At 45.1% G+C, this 24265-nt stretch overlaps 1 protein-coding gene across 2 annotated transcripts in view; it reads left to right on the plus strand.

Moving 5' to 3' along the window:
- Nucleotides 1-24265, plus strand: part of LOC136588666 (acid-sensing ion channel 2-like) — a 785500-nt gene that overhangs the window by 640045 nt on the left and 121190 nt on the right. For both annotated transcript variants that reach the window (XM_066588061.1, XM_066588060.1), the window contains exon 3: nucleotides 19434-19561. In XM_066588061.1, the coding sequence (XP_066444158.1) occupies nucleotides 19434-19561 (128 nt within the window). The remainder of the gene's footprint in view (nucleotides 1-19433; nucleotides 19562-24265) is intronic.

Raw genomic sequence — 24265 nt, forward strand, 5'->3', positions numbered from 1 at the left:
GCTGTTATAGCCCATCTGTTTTAAGGAAAGACGAGTTGTGCATTTAGGCACATGACTTGGAGCACCAGAGTTTTATTTGCTTGCAACTACCTTGACTGTGCAGTGCCTGTTTATCAGAATGATTCCTGACATCCTCCTTTGACCCCTTTCTGTGAGTTACTTCCATACACAGGATCCCCTTTCGCTGGATATTTTCCTTGATTGCGCCATTCCTGGTATACTCTCCACACCCTAACACGAGAAAACCCCACGAGGTTGGCAGTCTATGAAATCCTGGCCCCGGCTAGTCTAGCACCGATGACAGGGCTCGTTGGAAGTCGCTGGATTTTCCCATCTAATATGGATTCATATATTGCAACTGATCCACGGAAAACTTGTCCCGTGATTTTATTCTGCACTCCGGGGTAACGGGATAATTTCCATACAGGGAAGCTCTAATTGTGAAAGGGCCGGGGTCTAATAAAGGGGTCGCTCAGTTTATACAATCCCAATGATAAGACTGCAGGGCTGTATACTATTGGCAGGTCTTAACAGACAGCAGCTGGTCCGCAGAGTACAGGCTGCAGCAATCACCGTAGCTCTTTTCGGGCTCACGGGGGGATAAATTGTCGCTGCGTATTATACATATATTTCTTAGACCTCTTTCACACGTGCGTTACGATTTTCGCCAAAATTCGCATGAACATAAAAGCTGCCGGCTGGACTCCGCAGCGTATGAGCTATCTTTTCAGGCTTACCGATTTTACGTGCCGGAAAATTGCCCATCTGAATGAATGCATTGCAATCTGATACTTCGGATGGCCACGATTTTTGGGCGACGTTTTATCAAAATGGCCGCGATAAAACGTTCGTGTGAATAAGGCCACAAACGCATGAACCGCGGACCACTCACAGCTGCGGGGGTTTTTCATGCGCTTATTACACGCCAGGATCCGTCTCCTAGAACGCTTCTCCTCGGCGGTGGTGTTTGTACGTGCCTGACAGATTGCTCTATCACTCATCTAGCAGATAGCAGGAATCATTAGTGCTAATTATATAAGCAATTCTTTTTATTCTTCTAGTGATTACTGGGGGAGGCAACGGGAGGAAGTAATGGAGTCTGAAATATCTCCGTCTTTACACGCAGCTCAGATGAATGAAGATATTGCTTGTAAAATCCGTGCTCCAAGTCCCACTGAAAAGGCTGGTAATGGAGGCTTTACGAACCGCCGCCATGTGTGAAATAGTGTATATATCTGAGGTTTAGTGCCCCGATGGGGAAGCTGTTAGTATGGACGTCATCTATGGCAGTACAGTCCAGGATGGAGATATGGGAAGAGGAGAAAACAAATGGTGGCTACAAAATGTATTGCCACGAGAATAAAGTGCATACGAGTCGCGGATAATACACTGCAGTAAATTGCAGTGCACTTAATTAACTTTGTAAAGTATTTCATGCAGAACCAGAAAAAATGGAACGTGCTGAAGTTGTTGACAGGTACAATAACTTTCTCTCCAGTGGGCTTGTAGTGTTGATTCTAGATAGTTAATGGAAACCCAAGTGCAACAATAAAGCAGTCATGGTTAAAATATACCCTGAACAGACACTTTATTAGAGACCCCCATCTAGTATTACATTGGACGTCTTTTGGGGTCATCGATTCATGCTGCTTGTACTAAAATCTGACCTCCTATCAGCATGGTGAAACAGAAATCTGGATCCATCTGACCAGGTGATGTTCTTCCACTGCTCAGTGATACCAATTTTATGTTCCTTTGCCCATTGGATTCTCGCCTTTCTGTTCCTATGAGACACAATGGTGCTAAAATTAGTGATCTGCTGTTATAGCCCATCCGTTCTAAGGAACTCCAAAGTGCTCAGCCTCGTTAGAGTGAGGAGTGTCTGGTTGGACCACCTCTCTATAAATGCTCTTATTTTCTACTACAGTGTGGTGCTGTTGATAGCTGTGACAACATGTGTTCTATCCAGCAATCCTTGATCATGCTCCAAGTGTTACGTCTCCTTCATACGTGAACTCATGAATAGAACTCACGGACAGACATAAACCAATGACTGAGAAATGCCCAAAACATTCACCCAGCATACCTGCCCGCATAAGCAGATAGAATAGATATGGTACAAGGTATTGGTTCATATTTTGGCCAAGACACTTAAGCCCATGAGCCCGTGACAAGGGTCCTCATTGTCTCATGGGTCCCTACTTACCTCAGGAGTCCTGCCTGCAAGTGGGGCGATCATCCCAATAGGGATTGCCCCATGCTGGAACCTAAGGACCTAACTCACTCTAGATGGTAAATGAGCCAAAGCAGGAAAGGACACAGTTCACACCAACACACCAGGAATTGCATGTAACACAGAACAGGACTGTTCATACCACATGCCTGGCCACCTGCACAGACACAACAGAACATATCACTGTACACACACATAGAACATGCAAAAAAAGCAAAACCCCGGGGTAAAGGGAAACCAGCATCTTCTAGCCAGAGAGGCTGATATATATGTGCAGCAGACCAGAGGGATTGGCTGGCTGGAGAAACTCCACACCCAGCCAGCACAATTAACCCACACCTATGAAGCTGTGCTCCTGGAAACCCATAGAACAACAGATCCCAGCAGCACAACCTGACTCCAAGAACCTTGTTGTAGTCTAGTCTGTCCAGCCAGTTGTTGTATTCAACAATAATTTCCTTGACTATATAGCATCTGTTCATCACAATGATTCCTGACATCCTACTCCGACCCCTTTCAAGTTGTTTCCATCCAAAGGATCCCGTTTCACTGGATGTTTTTTCCTGATCACACCATTCTCTGTATACTCTCTACACCACTGCATTAGAAAACCCCATGCGGTTGGCAGTGAAGCCCCGGCTAGTCTAGCACCGATGACCCGGCATCGTTGGAAGTCACTCAGATCGCTGGATTTTCCATCTAATGCGGATTCGGAGATAATTTCCATATAGGGAAGCTTCAATCATGAAAGGGCCGGGGCTCCACTAAAGTGGCCACTCAGTGTATACTGATTGGTGCATACTTAACCTCTGTGCAACCGGTCATGATTTCTGGGTCAAGAGGTCCATTTTCTTATATAAAGTTTAAAAGTGGTTGTCTCACATTAAAAAAAATGTCCACTCTTGTCCATTGGTTGTCTCTGCTATTGCCGCTCGGCCCCATTCACTTGTTTTTGGAGCTGAGCTGCAATACCAGATACTACCAGCGGACAAGACTAGCGCTGGAAACATACAAGCCTAGTTTTCCAATCTCTTGCAAAGCTTTTACTGGAAAGGGGAGATATACCATAATGATCTAATCAAGTGACTATGGCATTTAATAAAAAAACTTTTGTCAAGTAGTGATGCTAATCCTACAATCAGTCCGAGGAGTCAGTAGGGTATAATCCACCGTACGTCCTTATATACATTGTACATTCTTGTTAGTGTTGTGTTGGATATTGTGCTCCATGGAGGGACTATTTGCTCCACTCTCTCAGTAACACTATCAATCAGCGGCTGAGATGTATCTTGGATGTATCTTGAAGTCCGTGAACTGTGATGATTTGTTTTCCATCTTGGCCCGTGTGAGATGATCCATGGGGTTGTCAGGTACTGTACAGAATGTCCAATAGTCATCTGTGTGCCGGCGCCTAATACATAATACACTTGTCATTACAATGCCGGTTGACGGGGAAGAAGTGAACTTCAGCTTTCTTGCATCTCATCAGAGATGGAACAGAGATATTTACCTGGTGGCAGAAATGCAGTCGGTAATTGTGATTTTCAAAGAAGGATTGTCCTCCATTTAAAATGTGTTCACATGTAGTGGAAAAGTGGCGGATTTACACTAAAATCTGCAGCATTTCTGCATCAAAAGCTGGGTCAAAATCAGCACCACTGGTATGGATTTTGACTTGGATTCAGCTGCAGGATGTCTTTCAGCTACAGCAAGTATTTAATAAGAGCAATTAAAAGTACTTATCCCCGTTCCTGCTTTGGCGAAGAGCGCCACCCATTGCCTTTGCCCCCCTAAGTGCTACTGAGTGACTTTGACTTTTCACAGCACCTAACCAGAGTGGATTTAGTCAGGTCATGCACAAGTGTGCTCAGAGTTCAGGCAGAGACTTAATTCAAAGGTACGTCTTGTTACCTCCCTTGTGAGCCTGCTGGGAAAGACCGCACTCCTGCAACCAGTTACCCATTCAACCACCAATTTCAGAGGAGACACCTGAAGTAATTGGGTGTTCACCATTAAACCTCACCAATCTGGGCATCGCTGTATGGTCCCCAGGCCATTACTTTGGAAGGGGTCTCAGTAATATTGTAGCTGTCGCTACTATAGACCTATGGTACCTGAGGGGGAGCGCAGTCAGACAGTCCGGGCAGACAAAATTGTCATCACTTTAACAAGCTGAGATAAGGAGCGGAAATGAGACCATTATCAGCCAAAGCCAGGAACCATAGAATCAGGACACACTTAGGACCTTAAAGGGGTTCTGTCATTGGAAAACAAAAATTCTACACTTACCTATTCTTTCCACATCAATCTGCTTACCGCGTCTTCTTCTGTTTCCCGCAATCCCCCCGGGTCACCTCACCACAAGCTGTCCGAATCTTCATCTTCCGGTGTTGAAGCGTTCATTCTCTGCAGTTTCCTTCCTGCAGGGCAATGTACCCAGTCACTAGTGATGTAGCGTTCACAGCCTAGTAGGGAGTGCCGAGCTATTGCCGAGACTGCACATGCGCACTGTCTCTCTGCAATAGTATATGGACTCTCGCTACGAGACAGCGTACATGCGTAGTCTTGTCAATAGATCGATATTCCTTGCTAGGCAGTGAATGTTATGTCAATAGTGACGGAAACTACACTGACCTGCCGGAAGAAGAATGCAGAGAATGGACGCATCATAACAAGAAGAAGAGGATCCAGCCGGCTTGCAGTGAGGTGACCCCAGAGACTGGAGAAGATCAGCCAGGAGAAGAATGCAGAGAATGGACACATCATAACAAGAAGAAGAGGATCCAGACGACTTGCAGTGAGGTGACCCCGGAGACTGGAGAAGATCAGCGAGGAGAAGATGCTTGAAGAAGCTGCCTGGGGAGGAATAGGTAAGTATTGAGTTGTTTTTTTTTATTTTTTATTACAAAACCCCTTTAAAGCAGGACAAAATGACCACAAACTCAAGCACCCTCTATAGGGAGAGGGTGTCTAATATAGCCAGAAGATAAGTGCATGATGTGTGTCACAGTCTCCAAGATGGGTAAACTGGTGGCTGCAAACGAATATGATCGGTGAGGGAACCTGACTATAAGTGTTCAGTTTCCCTTTAGCGCCACCACAGGGGAAGTTAAACATTACACAGCACCTATCCATACCAGTGGGTTGTCTGTGTAATACAGAACATGACAGGTAAGGTCCTCGAGTGCGAGAGATGCTCTTTATAACTGCTGTCCTCTTTGGCCAGGAGGTGAGAGTCCTGCACAGAGGACCCCCTCTGATGAACCAGCTGATCACCGGACATCTCAGTGGTGAGACCCTCACCAATCTCGATATCGGGGGTCCCATGTTCCTCGTGCTCCTCACTGGAGGGGTTCCTGCTCCACCCAACAATGAGGAGGAGGCTGAATGGAGCGCTGATTGTACAAGCACATTAGAGCTTCATTTGCTTTCAATGATAATTTCCGGCACTCCTATTGACATTAATGGAGCGCTGACTGCACATGTTCGGCCAGCGCTCCATTTAGAGTGACATCACTACTGGGGGAAGAAACAACCCCTGCAGGAGAACCCAACATCAGAGTCCCATTCTCCAAATCGGTGGGGTCTCAGCGTAAGACCCCCAAGCTCAGCAACTTATAAGCTTGGTGCAGCAGCTTTAGCTTACAATTAGGGTATAGGCAGAGGAATCGAGGTGATCAGTCATATATTACCTTCTATCCCCTTTTCTATCCTTCACTTGCAATATGGCAGCCTGAATCAGCGTGTTTATTGTAAAAAGCAACAAGGTTCCTCCTTGATTTAGCTCTTGCACATCACCCACAATGTCTGCTCCTGGCACCATATGGCAGACTTGTAATGCATGGCTCTAACTGCACATATGGCTTCATGCCCAGCCTCAACTTTTTCTTCTAAGCATCATCTCTATGTGGTTTGGGTTTCTATTATCCACAAGAGATATACATTAATTATCAGATTTAGCTTGTAAAACCAGTTAGTTATCCCGACAATGACAACATGTAATAACAATCTGCCACATTGGAGTTGAATGGGAATATATTCTTTAATCTCGTGTTCGTGCAATCTCCGATGACTTTTCAAAATAAGCAGCTGTCTGTAGATGAGGAATAACACTATTTTATAATCATTATATGATTTACAACCTGCATTTATCAAAGATTTTCCCCTCTGCAGTTTGCATATCTAATTCTCTGTCTTTTCCTAGCTGGTGGGTGTAGACTGCTGCTACCATGTCCCCATATACCACATACATAAAAGAGTAGGATCTCTTCTCTATCTATGAGCTGGTGGGTGCAGACGGCTGCTATGATGTCTCCATACACTGCACACATAGGAGAGCAGGATCTCTTCTCTATCTCTGAGCTGGTGGGTGTAGACTGCTGCTATGATGTCTCCCTACACTGCACACATAGGAGAGCAGGATCTCTTCTCTATCTCTGAGCTGGTGGGTGTAGACTGCTGCTATGATGTCTCCCTACACTGCACACATAGGAGAGCAGGATCTCTTCTCTATCTCTGAGCTGGTGGGTGTAGACTGCTGTTATGATGTCTCCCTACACTGCACACATAGGAGAGCAGGATCTCTTCTCTATCTCTGAGCTGGTGGGTGTAGACTGCTGTTATGATGCCTCCATACACTCCACACATAGGAGAGCAGGATCTCTTCTCTATTCCTGAGCTGGTGGGTGTAGACTGCTGCTATGATGTCTCCATACACTATACACATAGGAGAGCAGGATCTCTTCTCTATCTCTGAGCTGGTGGGTGCAGACGGCTGCTATGAGGTCTCCATACACTCCACACATAGGAGAGCAGGATCTTTTCTCCATCTCTGTGCTGGTGGTTGTAGACTGCTGCTATGATGTCTCCATACATTGTACACATAGGAGAGCAGGATCTCTCCTCTATCTCTGAGCTGGTGGGTGTAGACTGCTGCTATGATGTTTCCATACACTGTACACATAGGAGAGCAGGATCTCTTCTCTATCTCTGAGCTGGTGGGTGTAGACTGCTGTTATGATGCCTCCATACACTGTACACATAGGGGAGCAGGATCTCTTCTCTATTCCTGAGCTGGTGGGTGTAGACTGCTGCTATGATGTCTCCATACACTATACACATAGGAGAGCAGGATCTCTTCTCTGTCTCTGAGCTGGTGGGTGCAGACGGCTGCTATGATGTCTCCATACACTCCACACATAGGAGAGCAGGATCTTTTCTCCATCTCTGAGCTGGTGGGTGTAGACTGCTGCTATGATGTCTCCATACACTGCACACATGGGGTAGCAGGATCTCTTCTCTATCTCTGCTAATGGGTGTAAACTGCTGCTACAATGTCTCCATACACTGCACACATAGAAATGCAAGATCTCTTCTCTATGTAAATTGCTGCTATGATTTCTCCATACACTGCACACACAGGAGAGCAGGATGTCTTCTCTATCTCTGTGCTAGTCGGTGTAGACTGCTGATATGATTTCTCCATACACAGCATACATAAGAGTGCAGGGTCTCTTCTCCATCTCTGAGCAGGTGGGTGTAGACTGCTGGTATGATGTTTGCATACACTGCACACATAGGAGAGCAGGATCTCTTCTCTATCACTGAGCTGGTGGGTGTAGACTGCTGCTATGAGGTCTCCATACACTGCACACAGAGGAGAGCAGGATCTCTTCTCCATCTCTGAGCTGGTGGGTGCAGACTGCTGCTATGATGTCTCCATACACTGCACACATAGGAGAGCAGGATCTCTTCTCCATCTCTGAGCTGCTGGGTGTAGACTGCTACTTTGTTGCCTCCATACACTACAAACATAGGAGAGCAGGATCTCTTCTCTTTCACTGAGCTGGTAGGTGTAGACTGCTGCTAATTTGCCTCCATACGCTGCACACATAGGAGAACAGAATCTCTTTTCTATCTCTGAGCTGTTGAGAGACGACTACTGTTTTGATGTCTCCCCATACACTGCACATTGAGAAAACAGGAGATTCAGCTCTGTAATTCCCTTTACTGCAAACAGTCAGAGGATACTAGCAAGTACTGAGCAGTGTAGATGCGACTTCAGTAGCTGTAAATCACTACTATTAGTTATAGCTGTGTCTATGTGAGTCTCTGCTTCTGTAGCCCTCCATTCCCTCCTCTCTTAATAGATTTTTATTGGCAACATGAGAGAACACAAACCTCTACTATCTGTTATCCATCATGTTATCTCTGTTATTATAGATGGACTTCACTTGAAATGATGCAGTGAGCAGCAAATTAGAAGGAAGGGAGACCCCTGGTGGCCAGCACCCTGATTATTTAGCATAAAATCAACATTTTAGGTGAATAAAATGATTTGCACTTTTGCAAAGTATCATATTGGACATTAGCTGAGCACAGGTTTGCCGACAGTTAATAACCATTTAAGATGATGTAGCAGATTTACCTACAGCCCTGTGCAAAATGACATATAAACACATCGGAACACAATCGCTAATAGCAGTACATCCCTCCATGGGAAGCCAGGGTAGGATACTAGTGTAGTATACCCCATATTACCCAGCAGGCCCTCAGTGGGATGCAGTGCGGCTCCCGAACAGCAAACAGCAGGTTGTCGGCTGTTTCTACCCTGAAAATAAGACATACCCTGAAAATAAGGCATACCATGATTTTCCAGAATTTTTGAGGATGCAGAATGATTTTTCAGGCTTTTTGAGGATGCTTGAAATATAAGCCCTACTCCAAAATTAAGCCATGCTAACAGTTAATTTAAAAAGTCAATTTAAATAGTGTCCAGGCTGCTATACATGTAAAAAAGTTAAAGGGGTTGTCCCGAGGCAGCAAGTAGGTCTATACACTTCTGTATGGCCATAATAATGCACTTTGTAATGTACATTGTGCATTAATTATGAGCCATACAGAAGTTATAAAAAGTTTTATACTTACCTGCTCCGTTGCTGGCGTCCTCGTCTCCATGGTGCCGACTAATTTTCGCCCTCCGATGGCCAAATTAGCCGCGCTTGCGCAGTCCGGGTCTTCTTCTTTTCTGAATGGGGCTCCGTGTAGCTCCGTGTAGCTCCGCCCCGTCACGTGCCGATTCCAGCCAATCAGGAGGCTGGAATCGGCAATGGACCGCACAGAAGCCCTGCGGTCCATGAAGACAGAGGATCCCGGCGGCCATCTTCAGCAGGTGGGTGGATTCAGGTAAGCGCTGTGCGGGTGGTTTTTTTAACCCCTGCATCGGGGTTGTCTCGCGCCGAACGAGGGGGGGGGGTTAAAAAAAAAAAAAACCGTTTCGGCGCGGGACAACCCCTTTAAACCTTTTTGAGAAAAAATTAATATAAGACACTGTCTTATTTTCGGGGAAACACGGTATTCAGAAAACAAATGGCAGAACTGATTAACCCTTAAGAGTGCTTTTAGACAGGGCGGTATTAGTCCGCACAGACAATGTTATCCCTATGGGGCTTGGGTTCTGCACCTGTTAAAATCCAGCGTCTTTACATCAAAAACGCAAGATTGCGGAATTAAGGACGTTTTGTGGAATTGTTGTTGCGGATTTCTAACATGAAGGAGATGTAAATCTGCCATCATAGTCTGCGTTAAATACGAAACAAAATAAACACTAAAGGCTCCTACAGACGAGTGTATGTGTAGATATGTTCGCAATAGCGTGACGTGCTGGGAAGGGAGCGCTATTGTTCGCAAATCTGCGCATTCTACTGTACTTGTCTACGCTGCCGGGAATCCATTGAAATCAATAGGTTACATTCCCTGCAACTTGCGCAAATGTAAGCGCTAAAACACCCTTCAGCAGACGCCCTAATGGACAAAATATGCATCTGCGCTGCTTCCTGCGGACAATTCCTTCCTGTGTGACAGTAAAGCGGATAAGACACTTTTACATATCTTAACCCCTTAAGGACCAGGCTGTTTTGTATCTTAAGGACCAGATACCTCTTAGGGATTTTACCCATGTGGCGGTTTTACTGCTCTATTTTTTTTCCTTTAGCTACCAAAATTATTTTTGCTGCATTTTTTTTCCGTGACATATAGGACTATTTTTTTAATATCTTTTTCACTGACTTTTTTTTTCCATTTTTTAGTTTTATTGTGGGTAAGAAGCTAAAAAAAATCTTTTTTTTATCATTTATAATTTTTTTTAAAATTATTTTTATATTTACACTAAAATAAAGTATGGAAATGGGTACCTCTATTTGTTTCGGACGTTTTGATATATAGTATGTATGGTTTTGGTTTACAGGGCGCATACGGCGACGGTTTTTGTTTGCATCTGCTTTGTGTTATTCTCTTTCTTTTGTATGTATGGTTGTTTTATTGTGTTATTTTGTTTTACTGATGTATGTAATTATGTTTTTTACTATCTGTGCCCCCCATGACGTCATATAAGACCTCTGGGGGACATTCACATGTTTTTTGTTTTTTATTTATTTGACACTTTCCCATTGTAGCTGGGGCGTCCATAGGAGCCCTAGTTACAGGGGAAAGCAACCCCTGTGGTAACATTAGTCACCTGCAGAGCTGCCAGGGTCTAGTCTGACCCTCCAGCTCTGCAGTAGCAGGGAATCCCGGGAGGTCACATGACCCCCCGACGCTCCCGTAGTGAAAGTACATGTTACTTTCACTTTCCCCATACAGTGCTCATAAAGCACTGTAAATCGGGGAAGCAGAAGGCAGGAAGGGTTAAAACCCCTCCTGCCTTCTGCTCCGGGTTATCAGCTGTCACTAACAGTTGATAACCCGTTCCTGTCTCTGACTGATTGCAGAGGCAGGAGACTTAAAGCACCGCTGTAATTTTACTATCGGTGGTGCTCTAAGCCCAGGACCAGCCGCCGTAAATTTACTGTGGCTGGTCCTAAACGGGTTAAGCATGCGGTGGTTATATGACCCTATTATTGGGCTACCAACATTATTTTTGCTGCTTTTTTATATAGACATAGTGCTGTTTTTTAATACACCTCCCCATTTTCTTTGTGTTTTTCTCTTACTAGGGGTAATATGTGCAAAAAAAGAAAGATTGACAAAAACATTTAATTAGTAACATAGCATGTTAGGCTGAAGAGAGACGATGTCCATCTAGTTCGGCCTGTTTCCCCCCCACCCCCCACTGTTGATCCAGAGGAAGGCAAGAAGAAACAATGAGGCAGAAGCCAATTAGCCCATTTGGGGAAAAAAATTCCTTCCCAACTCCATAATGGCAGTCAGAATAATCCCTGCATCAACGTTTTGATAGTTCCTACTCCACATCTGAGCAGAGCGTGCCAATGTGGGGGAGACCACGGGTTATCAGGATGGCTGTCATGGTTGGCTCTGTGATCTCTCCTGGCAATGGCGGTAAAGTGCCTGACTCGGTTGTGCACGGTGACAAAAGAATCAATATAGTAAACACAATTCAACAGTGGTTTGTCACGTGACGCCAGTACCTCTGCAGGAAGCTTGGGGTTAATGATGAAATAACGGACACGAGTCCTGATAGCTTTAGTTTGCAAATTGGAGGTACGCAGTTTACTGGCTTTTGAAACTGTTGGACAATAACAACAATGGCAGACTTGCAGATTATGGGAGACTTGCAGACTATGGCAGAGGTATTTACTTGGCATACAGTGGATAACATTGTTTTACAAATCCAGTTCAGTACATTTAACAATTTACTCTTCAGCGTTCTCCCTATTTGTTCCTAGAGGTTAACTAACAGTGCTCCCACAGTCCTAGTTATCTGTTGGAGTGTCTGATCTGAAGGCTTTATGGTAGTAACTGAAGCTGGTTTGAAGCTGGGCCTCTCTTACTTTCCCTGAATATATTTGAGCAGGGTTCAGTGTAACTCACTGTTAGATGAAAAGGTCCCCGTTTCTTCCTCCACACTGTGGGTTGATTTAGAAACTTTTTTAATCCTGGCTTCCTACTGCAGGCAATGTTCTTCCACTCTGGTATGTCTGCGGAACACCTCCTGCACGTCCTGCTCTGACAACACATCCGCTCCCTTCCTCCTCCTAACTACGACTCCCCCCTCTTCCTGTTGGTTCTCTTGCTCTTCCGATACTCCTCCCCTTAGCATCCTGTCTCGCGCTGTGCTTTTTCCCGATCTTGAGACTCTCACCCTTCCCCCTCTACCAATGAGTGTCTGTTCGACAAGCAGCCAATCATCAGCCAGCTGTTGCCAAGCAGTTAATTGAGCTTGTTGAAAGAAAGGGGAAAGATAGGGCTTTCTGATGTACAGCACCTTCTATGTCTCTGACTGATCATGTAGAAAGGTGTTCACAGGACAATGAGTGTGTGGCTATTCTGGAGGACCCTCCAGGCCACTATACTACCTGACTCCAAGACCCGAATCAATAACCCCACTGGTCACCTAATGTCTATATCCTGTAATATATCTATCAATTTTGCCATCACCACTTCCTCAGGCAGACAGTTCCACAGTCTCACTGCTCTTACAGTAAAGAACCCCCCTTCTGTGTTGGTAATGAAACTTGCTTTCTTCTAGACATTGCAGATGCGCTCTTGTTACCGTCGTAGTCCTGGGTATAAACAGATCATGGAAGAGATCCTTGTATCACCCCCTCATGTATTTACACATAGTTATTTGGTTGCCCCTTGACTGTATTTTTTCTAGGGTGAATAATCCCAGTTTTGTTAGCCTCTCTGGGTATTCCAGTCCTCCCATTCTGTTTATTAGTTTGGTTGCCCTTCTTTGAACCCCCTCCAGCACTGTATCATCTTTCCTGAGTAGCGGTGTCTAGAACTGTACGCAGTATTCCATGTGGGGCCTGACAAGTGCCTTGTATAGTGGAAGGATAATGTTCTCGTCCCTCGCCCCTATACCTCTTTAGTATATTAACGCTTTCCCATTTTGTTTCAGATGTTTTGATACATAGTCTGTACAGTCTCTGTTTACGGAGTAGATATGGTGACGGCTTGGGTTGGCGTGGGGAGGGGTGTTTTTTAAAAAATTTCTTTAAATATATTTGTATTTTATTATAGAGTTTCTTAACGTATTTTTGTCTATATTTTTAAACCTACATTTTCCCCATAACGTCATATAAGACCTCTGGGGATATTCACAATATCATTTTCCCCTTATCTCTCAGTTTTCCTGTAGCTGCAGGATCCAGATGAACTCTAGTTACAGGGGAAGACACCCCACTTTAGTGATGGAAGTAGCTTCCATAGCTGGGTTAGGGTCTGCTATGAGTATGACCCAATAACTCTGCCATGTTGGGTGGGACCACATGACTGTTGGGTTCCATAGAAGAAACAGCACTGCCACATCCTGTATTCTCTACATAGAGTTTATTGAGCACTAGTTAGCTTACAAAAGAGAAGGTAGAACTGTTAAAAACCACTTCTGTGCTATAAACCCCTTCTGTCTCAGATACCCGAGCACCCGACCCGTTCCTGCTAGATGGCAGGAGCTTTAAACCCATGTTGCATACTTACAATGGTGCAGGATTAAATCCTCAGGACCAGCGCAGTATATTTATGGCACTTGGTTCTTAACAGGTTAATAGATCGGTCTATCAGAAAGTGACTTTGTTAGCCACATTCTGTTGGAAAATTGTGATGCAGCGTCTGAGTAGCGGGTCCACAGCCAAGGAGATGGCGGGGTAAATAAGGATGATTTTGTCACAATGGGTCTACCATCCCCTCCCCTGCGGGTAGCTCGGGACCCGTCCAAGTTACTGTTTGGTGAGGTCATAGGGAATGTGTAACGGAAGGTTACCTGTAGAGATGAGCGAACCTACTCGGCCACGCCCCTTTTTCGCCCGAGCGCCGCGATTTTCGAGTACTTCTGTACTCGGGCGAAAAGATTCGGGGGGCGCTGTGGGTGAGTGGGGGGTTGCAGCGGGGAGTGGGGGGGGGGAGAGGGAGAGAGAGAGGGCTCCCCCCTATTCCCCGCTGCTACCCCCCGCTCCGCCACGCCACCCCCCGCCCCCCGGATCTTTTCACCCGAGTACGGAAGTACTCGAAAATCGCGGTGCTCGATCGAGTAATTACTCGAAACGAGTAGGTTCGCTCATCTCTAGTTACCTGAAATCCTCTTGTCACTCGTGACGCCACCTTTCAATCCTCTGCAGTGAATCCTGGAGTTGTAATAAAGCAGTCCACACACAGGGATAACTCTCTGGACAAACCGGGAATGGTCATTAATGCCCGTTTACTGTAAACTGTTAAGAACATGCATGGTACGACAGTAGATTGGCACAGATACAACAGGAGAAGGTGATGTGACTGAGAGGACTCTCGGGGTAATCCGGACAATCCACAGTCCTAGTTATCTGTATGATCCCACTCCCGAAGACTCTCTTCTTTTCAATTACTCTCTACCGGTCCACTCATGCTTCCTGTCCCTTCATTCGCCAAGCAACGATCCCTTTCTCACTCAGTGCTTAGTGGTAGCACTGGCACATCCAAAGTAGAATAGTCTCAAGCCAAGCTATAGGGAATTGCTCGGCCTCTTCCATTCTCTCCCTCATGAACCAATCAGTGTCTGTATGGCTCACTCGCAGACTTCTCTTGCTGACTCTCTTTTGCAAGAGGACAACCAGACAGATCAGACAAAACCAGACCTTGGTACACCCAGAACCAGACCTTGCAACCACATATATATGACGCGATCGCATGACATACAACATGATACATTTCTCAGACATAACCCAGACATTAACCCATTCAGTGATGCAAAGGTGCAAATACACATCACAAATGTATACTACATAGAAAAAACTGACAATACCATTACACGAGACAATCACATAACATTATGGATGGGCCCCGGTAACTCTGGGCCAGTGAGAGGTGTCAAAAAAGTAGGAGGGGGCTTCATAAACATGGCATTCACGTCAAGCTTCATTTTTTCCAATGCAGTGACCAGATAACAGAAAAAACTGTAATGCACAGTATAAGACCCTCACTACTAAATGTAAGGCAGTGTATGTGCCGTGGGTAGCGGAGGTATTCCGCGGGTCTTACATATGAGGAGGCACGCCGGAGGCATTCAGCGTCTTCTTTTGCAATGAATACAAACGTTATTGGCCCACTGCCCCGGCGCCTCCTGGCCTTTTCTTTTACTAGGTTTGTCTTCTAATCCTATCAAATGTTCATTGTTGTTGCTGAAATGAGATCCTGCAGGTCCCCTGATGTACAACATCCTGTCTACTAACAGTATTTAGTGTCCCCAATGAGTAAATCTCTCTTCCAATCTTGTCAGCTCGCTTATTAAAAGGGCCGAAACTTATTCCTCCAGTCTCTTTTCATCTTCAAGATTTCTCTTGTTTTCTCCAAACAGCTTACAAGCAATGAGACTTGTATTACATACCTGAAAGAATCTCAGAAGACGCAAGAAGAAGGATGTTGTGAAAGCCTCAGAGGCTCGCTTACTATGCAGTATATTCATATCAAATCTCCCAAGTACGGCAACTTACAGCGTAGGAAGCACCGTGCCCATTATTTCTGGAGGACAAAACAGTGCAGTCAACCACATTATTCTCTCCTCCAAAGGTAATAAGAATGAGCGGAGACAAAAGTTGGCAACTTTGGTCTCCATTTGATTAATGAAAGGCAATGGTTCCATCTGAATACCGATTTCAGCAATTCAGACGAATCCCAAAACGGAAAGGCTTGGTGCAAACTAGAGCAGGGAAAGAGAAGTGATGACCCTGTGGATGGATCGGGGCCAGAAGAGTAATATCCACTCTGGTAGTATCTCTCCACTCCGGCTCATCATCGGGATCCCAAGTGACAACCTCTACAAGTCACAACTCCTTCAATCCCATCCAGCTCCGTGACGTACATGTATTGCATGGTTGGATGGCGATCCCGTAAAATGTTGTCCATGTATGGCCTAAGAGCTGAGTCTGCACCATCTAAGCGCTATACAATATACAGTTGGTGCTATACAAATAGATATTATTATCTACAGCAGGAACCAGATATGACTGACAGCCGACGTAACACTGCAAGAGCGAGGAATGGCGAGAACTCTAATCTCCACCATTAATCCCTTACATGTCGCAATCAGTGTTGATCACAGCATGTACAGAGTTAACAGAGGGAGGGAGCTCCCTCTGTGACATCATCAGCACTTCGTCACGGAATCTTGTGTAAGGCTGCTTTCACACGGGCGACAAAGTCACGCAATTTTCTCGTGATGCGACAGCACTACAAAGCTGCTACATTGCTGAATATTGCTGCGATTGGTGATGTTTTGTAGTCCATGTTTCCCTATGGAGCCTTCCTTTGTTTTGCATTGCGTGCAGTGCGGTGCAACTTTTACAGTAGGAAGTCCTACTGTTTCCCCTAAAATAAGCCCTAGCTGCATTAAAAATACCCAAACCAATACATTATCTAACAGGCACTGTCCACTCCGTCACAGTTCTCCTCAAGTTCTCCTCAAGTTCAGCCGACGCTTCTTGGTCAGGGGGTTCAAAAACCTGCCTTCATGAAGCGCAGGCTGTGATTGGTTCCTGAGCGTTGTGGCTCAGCCAATCACTGCATCACTCGATGAACCAATCACAGTCATTCAATGCGTTACATTGCAGTGATTGGCTAAGCCGTGGCGCTTGAGAAGCAATCAGGGCCAGTGCTTCCGGCAGGCGGGAATTTTGAACCCACTGACCAGGAAGCGCTGGCTGAAGACTGCAGACAAGTGATACGGAACTGCCAGGGTAGAAGTGTGGCGGAGCGGACAGTGCCTGTTAGCTAATGTATTGGTTTGGTTTTTTTAATGCAGTTAGGGCTTATTTTCAGGGTAGGGCTTATATTTCAAGTCCCTCTGAAAATCCCAGCTGAAGAACACTACAAAATCACGATATTGCCATAAGAAAACGCAGTGATATTGCACAGAACACAGATGCAATATCGCTGCAGTGTTTTGTCTGAATGATGATAAGACCACAAGTTCAGGTCCCCTACAGGGACATAAAATAAGGTGAAATAAAATATAGTAAAAAAAAAAAAAGATGCAGAAAGTAATAAAAAAATAAACTGTTTGCGCATTCATTTGGTATTGCTGCCTCCATAAGGACTCATACAATAAATCAAACACACTTTTTCATCTCACGCGGCAAATGCTATAAAAAATTTAAAAAAACCAGCCAAAATGCTCTTTTGATCATTTTGCCACCCAAAATAACACAATAAAAGTGATAAAAAAGTGATATGTGCCCCACAATGGTACCAATAATAACTACATCTCGTCACACAAAAAAAAAGCTTCTACTCATCTCCGTCCATTGAAAAGTTCTGAATTTTTGAATGCAGCAATGCAAAAAAAATTTCTTCCAAAAAAAGAGGTTTTATTGCAATAAAATTGAAAAACCTAAAAACAAAGTTGCGGTGTTATCATAAGGCCTCCCTCACACATGAACATGGCAAAGCGCCACAATTTAAGTTGCAGCGCTTTGCCGCGTCTTACCTTAGTTTTAGTCCGCAGCAACGCCGGCTTCTAGCACTCCTCATCATTTGTGCTAAACGCCCCAAAATAGAACAGATTCTGCTAGAAAATTACGGCGCTGAAAAGTGCCACGTTCGAGCGGCTGTCTGAGACGGTGTGAACAGCTCCATTGAAAACAATGGGAGCTTCTGACAGTGTTTCACACCGCTAAACGCTGAAATAGACATATATGTGTGAGGGATGTTCAGTAGGTTCTGTTATGGTGTGAGATTGTTTTTGCTGCGAAGGACTAGGGCCATTGATTATAGTGAAGTCCACCCTCATCATCAATGGGTACATACACCATGGCAAAACTTTGGTATAGCTCTGTGTCTCTGCCAACATGAACTGATAGGATTGCCCACTGGACTCCTAAGCAGAGAATTAGATGTAAGTCACTGATAGGACTGCCCACTGGACTCCTAAGCACAGAAATATGTGTAAATCACTGATAGGACTTGTCCACTGGACTCCTAAGCACAGAAATAGGTGTAAATCACTGCTAGGACTGCCCACTGGACTCCTAAGCACAGAAATAGATGTACATCACTGATAGGACTGCCCACTGGACTCCTAAGCACAGAAATAGATGTAAGTCACTGATAGGACTGCCCACTAGACTCCTAAGCACAGAAATAGGTGTAAATCACTGATAGGACTTGTCCACTGGACTCCTAAGCACAGAAATAGATGTAAGTCACTGATAGGACTGCCCACTGGACTTCTAAGCATAGAAATAGATGTAAGTCACTGATAGGACTGCCCACTGGACTTCTAAGCACAGAAATAGGTGTAAGTCACTTATAAGACTGCCCACTGGACTCCTAAGCACAGAAATAGGTGTAAATCACTGATAGGACTTGTCCACTGGACTCCTAAGCACAGATATAGGTGTAAATCACTGATTGGACTGCCCACTGGAATCCTAAGCACAGAAATAGGTGTAAATCACTGATAGGACTTGTCCACTGGACTCCTAAGCACAGATATAGGTGTAAATCACTGATAGGACTGCCCACTGGACTCCTAAGCACAGAAATAGATGTAAGTCACTGATAGGACTGCCCACTGGACTCCTAAGCACAGAAATAGATGTAAGTCACTGATAGGACTGCCCACTGGACTCCTGAGCACAGAAATAGGTGTAAATCACTGAAAGGACTTGTCCACTGGACTCCTAAGCACAGAAATAGGTCTAAATCACTGATAGGACTGCCCACTGGACTCCTAAGCACAGAAATAGGTGTAAATCACTGATAGGACTGCCCACTGGACTCCTAAGCACAGGCATAGATGTAAGTCACTTATAAGACTGCCCACTGGACTCCTAAGCACAGAAATAGGTGTAAGTCACTGATAGGACTTGCCCACTGGACTTCTAAGCACAGAAATAGGTGTACGTCACTTATAAGACTGCCCACTGGACTCCTAAGCACAGAAATAGGTGCAAGTCACTGATAGGACTGCCCATGGGACTCCTAAGCACAGAAATAGGTGTAAGTCACTGATATGACTGCCCACTAGACTCCTAAGCATTGGAAGATCAAAGATTGAAATGACTATATCACTACTTGTGCTGCATCTTTTCCCTCAAATCCATATATAACTGCTTACCTCCTCCTAGCCTATACCATGATGTCTGCAGATAGGATTGCATCTTTTTAGTAAAATCTGTACGAAAAATATCTTTTCTGTGATGAAATTTTCTGCCTTTACTGTATCTCGGTGATGTAAATTAGATGCTCACATCTCCGCTTCTTTCCACAGAAGAAACCACATTCGAGGCAGGAGTAAAAGTTCAGATCCACAGCCAGTCGGAGCCGCCATTTATCCAGGAGTTGGGGTTCGGCGTGGCCCCTGGATTCCAGACGTTTGTGGCAACTCAAGAACAAAGGGTAGGCGGATTGAATTTCCTTGTTTTCATGTGCAAATAACTTGTCGTTGGCCTTGGTGTCATCCCGCTACATAGAGGAGAGAGGAAATTGCTAGGATTTGGTGTAAGATATACAAAAGCTTCCTGAGCTGCAGCCACTTAAATCCATACAGAGGGCTGACAACAAGGGATCAAGAATTGACACTTGACTTTTCTTATCGAGCGCATTAGCTCTCCTGACATAGATAGGAGGATCATGGCTCTTTTTACGGTTCGCTAGAGACAATGCTAGTGAGAAATTATACGGCAAAGTTTAATGAGCTTCCAGTATAGAGAGCAGGGCAGCTCCATCATGTCTACATTAGGATGTCATCACTCCTCGCACCGTGTAAATGACTTAAAATGAATGTTGTCTGTTGCTGATTGATGTACTTATGGAGGCGAAGAGGAGCTGGCCGGGGAGAAATTTCCAGGTGAATGTTCCTGTTTCCGCCTTAGTAATGAGGCTGCAAAATTAATTTTTGATTGATGCACTTCGCCTACGCACTGCCATCAGACGGGGATAGAGCTGAAAACCTTGGATTATACATGTCACTGCATAGAGTGCGAACTGGACGTGGTTGAAAGTAAAGCTTTTCCTCATATTAGAAAGTCAAATTTTCTTCAAGATCAATTTCAAGATCTACTTTGGATGTATCACATAGACGTGTCAGGAGATGACACCTCCTTGTCACATTGCAGCTGCTGCCTGGCATCAAGCTCACGGATTTTGCTGGGGAAGCTTTGTCTAGCTAGATATTCGTGCGGCAACTGCAACGTACTTGTAGTATTACATGCCGGCCATTAAAGGGGTTATCCTAAAATGTAAAGTTATCCTTAACCCATAGGTGATAAAAGCTGATTGTTGAGGGTCTCACCATTGAGACCCCACCAACTCCGAGAATGGGGTTCCCATGTTCCCCTTTCTTCCACACTGGCGGCTCACTGCACCACCTGCAGTGAGAAGGAGACTGAATGGGACTATGGCCGTACGCGCCCGGTGCCTCGCTATGCCCTTTCAATGGGACTGACGGAGATAGCAAAGTACAAGCGCTCAGCAGTAGCCATCAACCCCACTAAAATGAATGGAGCAGTGCTTGGCCATCGCTCCATTCAATGTAACATTACTGCGGGTGGGAGAACCATCACCGTAGTGATAGAAGAAAGAAAAATGGGACTCCATCCTCAGGATCGGTGGGGGTCTTAGTAGTGAGATCCCCACTAATCATAACATTATCCCCTATCCTGTGGATAGCCGATAAATTCACATTTTGGTATAACCCCTTTAAGATGAATGGGTGTCCGTGTAATACATGAACAGTCCGCTATATCAGGAGCCAGACCTACAGAGCGGCTCTTCGGTCCTGTTCATAAAGTTGGGAAGGTTTCAACGGGGTTGCCCTTAGGAGACAACTCCTTTAAAAAATCCTATTAAAATCACACCTGGAAAACCCCTTTAATCCAGTGATTTCCTTCAAAGGGGTATTTCTAGTATATACTTTTATCACCTGTGCATGGGATAGCTGATAAAAGTCTGATCGGTGGGAGTCTCATTGCTGAGACCTCCAAGATCCTGAGAATGGGAATGCTATGTCCCTCGCTCCTCCTCATTGTGGGATCACTGCACCCCCTGCAGTGACATGGCGATTGGTCACACATGTGCAGTGCTACTCCATTCATTGAAATGGGGCTGACAATATATTATGGCATCTCTGGCAGTGCCATTAGAAATGAATGGACTGGCACCACATATGTGCAACGACCGCTCCATTCAATCTCCACATCACTGTGCGGATGTGGTGCAGCGAGCCCGTAGTGATGAAGAGAGGGGAGCACGGGAGCCATGTTCTCACGATCGGTAGGGATCTTAGCAGTGAGATGCCCACCATTCAGATTTTTATCTCCTATAGGTAGGTGATACAAGTCTATTGTGGTTCAATTGGCAAGTGAGGAGAGTTAATGGTGAAAAAGAAGCAAAAAAAACTATGCTCACCATTCTGATGGCCCATCCGGTACAAATTCACCCCTCTGGTCCTCACTGGTCCAGTCTTGGAAAAGACAGTCGCGGTGACATGCCATCAATCAGTCACATGACTACTCAGTCAATCACTGGCTTCCATTGGTATTTGTACAGGATTGGCATGTGATCACTAAGGCCAGTGATTGGTTGAGTAGACATATCAGCAATGAAAGGCACATGACTATCGCTGTCTCTTGGTGGATAGGACTGGCAGGCACCAGTTGGTCAAATGCAATCAATCAGTCACATGATCATTCAGTTAATCTTTGGTCTACATTGGTATTTGTACAGGATTGGCACATCATCACTAAGGCCAGTGATTGGCTGAGCAGATATCTCAGCAATAAAAGGCATATGACCATTGCTGTCTCTTGATGGATAGGACTGGAAGGCATCACATGCCATGACGCCACATGCCATCAATCACACAACCACTCGGTCAATCATTGGCCTCCACTGGAATGGCACTTGATCACTAAGACCAATGATTGGATGAGTAGATATGTCAGAGATGAAAGGCGTATGACCATTGCTGTCTATTGGCGTATAGGACTGGCGACGCTGCTTCGGGGGCACCATTATTTCTGCCTTGGCAGCTTTTTTTTTCACCCAAGCCTTTAATCCAGTGGTTTTCTCTAAGACCAGATATGACTTGATGTGTAAGCAGTAAAGAGAAGAAGCAAACCTGACTCTTAGGGTCACCTCATCCGGACTTTGGAGTTTTGCAGCGAGCAGATTAACGAGACCCGGTGTATGATATGTTGTGTTCTTTGCTTAGTCTGTCTGTGTGAGCAATAAACAAAATAATTAAGGCTAATCTGAGGCGCGGGGAAAGCTAAGAGGGGTGAGAGCCGTCATTTACTGAACAGCAAGACCTTCTATTCTAATGGCATTGAAGGAGACTGCAGGGACCCACTTGGACCCTCTTACCAAGGACTTTAGATGCAATTGCTTGTACTGAGCTGACTACTTAGCAAATACTGTATTCCGCCGGAATGTTTACTCGTGTTTTCATATACATGCAGCGTACGCCAGAGTATATATTTATATTCATAAGTAGAGGGTGGCGGTGGTGGCTTACCCCCCTCCCCGGTGCCTGCAGCCTCCTTCGGTCTTGCTCCGTTTGTCTAAGTGCAGATTCATTTATCTGTTACGTTGTCAATGCGAAATAAAAAAGTACAAAACTAAACCCAAAGCAATAAGATTATAGCATCTGAATGCACAAAGCAGAAGCCATGGAGGAGTCTATGCAATGAAGACATGCTAAATAAGTAGTTGGGATCGGGCCGCGCTCATCAATCCCGCTCTTCTGATTTCACCGGAGCTCACCGGAGCAGCACAATATTTATCTATGTTACAGCTTCACCAATTAATAAACATCGTCTTCACCGCCGGCCTCATTGGTTGGTTGTTAATAAACTCGCAATGTCTGCACCGGATGGTTAGTCATGTAATTATACTATCTAAACACAATTTCAAATGGTTCCCAGGTGGCTAAAATATTGACCCAGTGGATTAACTACAATTTAATGATTTCACTTCGATGCAGATCCAAAAGTTAACTTTTTGTCCTGGAAAAGAAGAAAAAGAATTCTATGCAGTAGTTCCAGGTATGATAGTCTTAAAGGGGCGGTCTGGGGAGAAAAAAAAAAATAAAAGGGTTGTCCAGGACGTTTTTTGTATTGAAGACGTATTCTCAAGGCAGGTCATCCTTTGATGGTCAGCGGGGGTCTGCCGCTTGGGATTTGTTGCCAATCAGCTAATTTCCCGGTGCCACTGTCAATGTGGTTTTGATGGAAGCACATAGCACTGACTACATTGGCGCGACTCGGTATGGTACTGCAGCCATAGTTTCCATTGAATTTAATGGGAGCTGTGACTATAATAAAAGCCTGGGGTGCTGCACTATGGGCAGCACAGTCTGCTTGCTGTGCTGTCCATGCTGACAACGGCACTGGGAATCAGCTGATCCGTGAGGATCCTGAGCGGCAGACCTCTTCTGATCTTCTATTGATGACCTATTCTGAGGATAAGTTATTAATAGTAAAAATACCCAAAGTCCTGGAAAATCCCTTTAAATTTATATCTGCTTAGTGATACATAAAAAAGTCATGCCCAACCAATGCCCCGCGGCTCCCGTTTTGGCAGTGCCTAGTTTTCCTCTACACTCTTCTTCTCACTCCAGCAATGATAACCCATCACAAGAACATGTGATCGCGATAGCCAATTACTGGCTGATCCTGAGTTATACACAACCGGGATTGGTTTCATTCTCAAGATCAATGAAACTGGAGGGCCCCCATTTATTAGATTTTATGGGAAATCCTATGGATGACACGTCTTCTGAGGTCTTCTGAAAGTTATTTGCATTGAAGCATGATTCACACTAAGGCTTCTTTCACATGAGTGCACATTGGCCGGCGTTTTCATGGCCGGCCAATATATACTTCCATGTGGGGCGTAGAAGCTTGTGAAGAGGCGCACAAATCTAATGTTTGTGCGCCCGTTCACATGGCATGGGGCCCAGAGATTTGTACTGAGCTCACCATGCCGTCGCCCATTTCCCCTCCCTCCCCATCACAGGGCCGCCTCTTGTCTCCTCCTCGCCCGCTCTTTGCAATAGGAGGGGGCAGGGTGGAGCTAAGCGGTGGTCCACCCCGCCTCCTC

Source organism: Eleutherodactylus coqui, chromosome 13 (genome assembly GCF_035609145.1).
Source record: "Eleutherodactylus coqui strain aEleCoq1 chromosome 13, aEleCoq1.hap1, whole genome shotgun sequence".
NCBI classification, from domain to species: domain Eukaryota; kingdom Metazoa; phylum Chordata; class Amphibia; order Anura; family Eleutherodactylidae; genus Eleutherodactylus; species Eleutherodactylus coqui.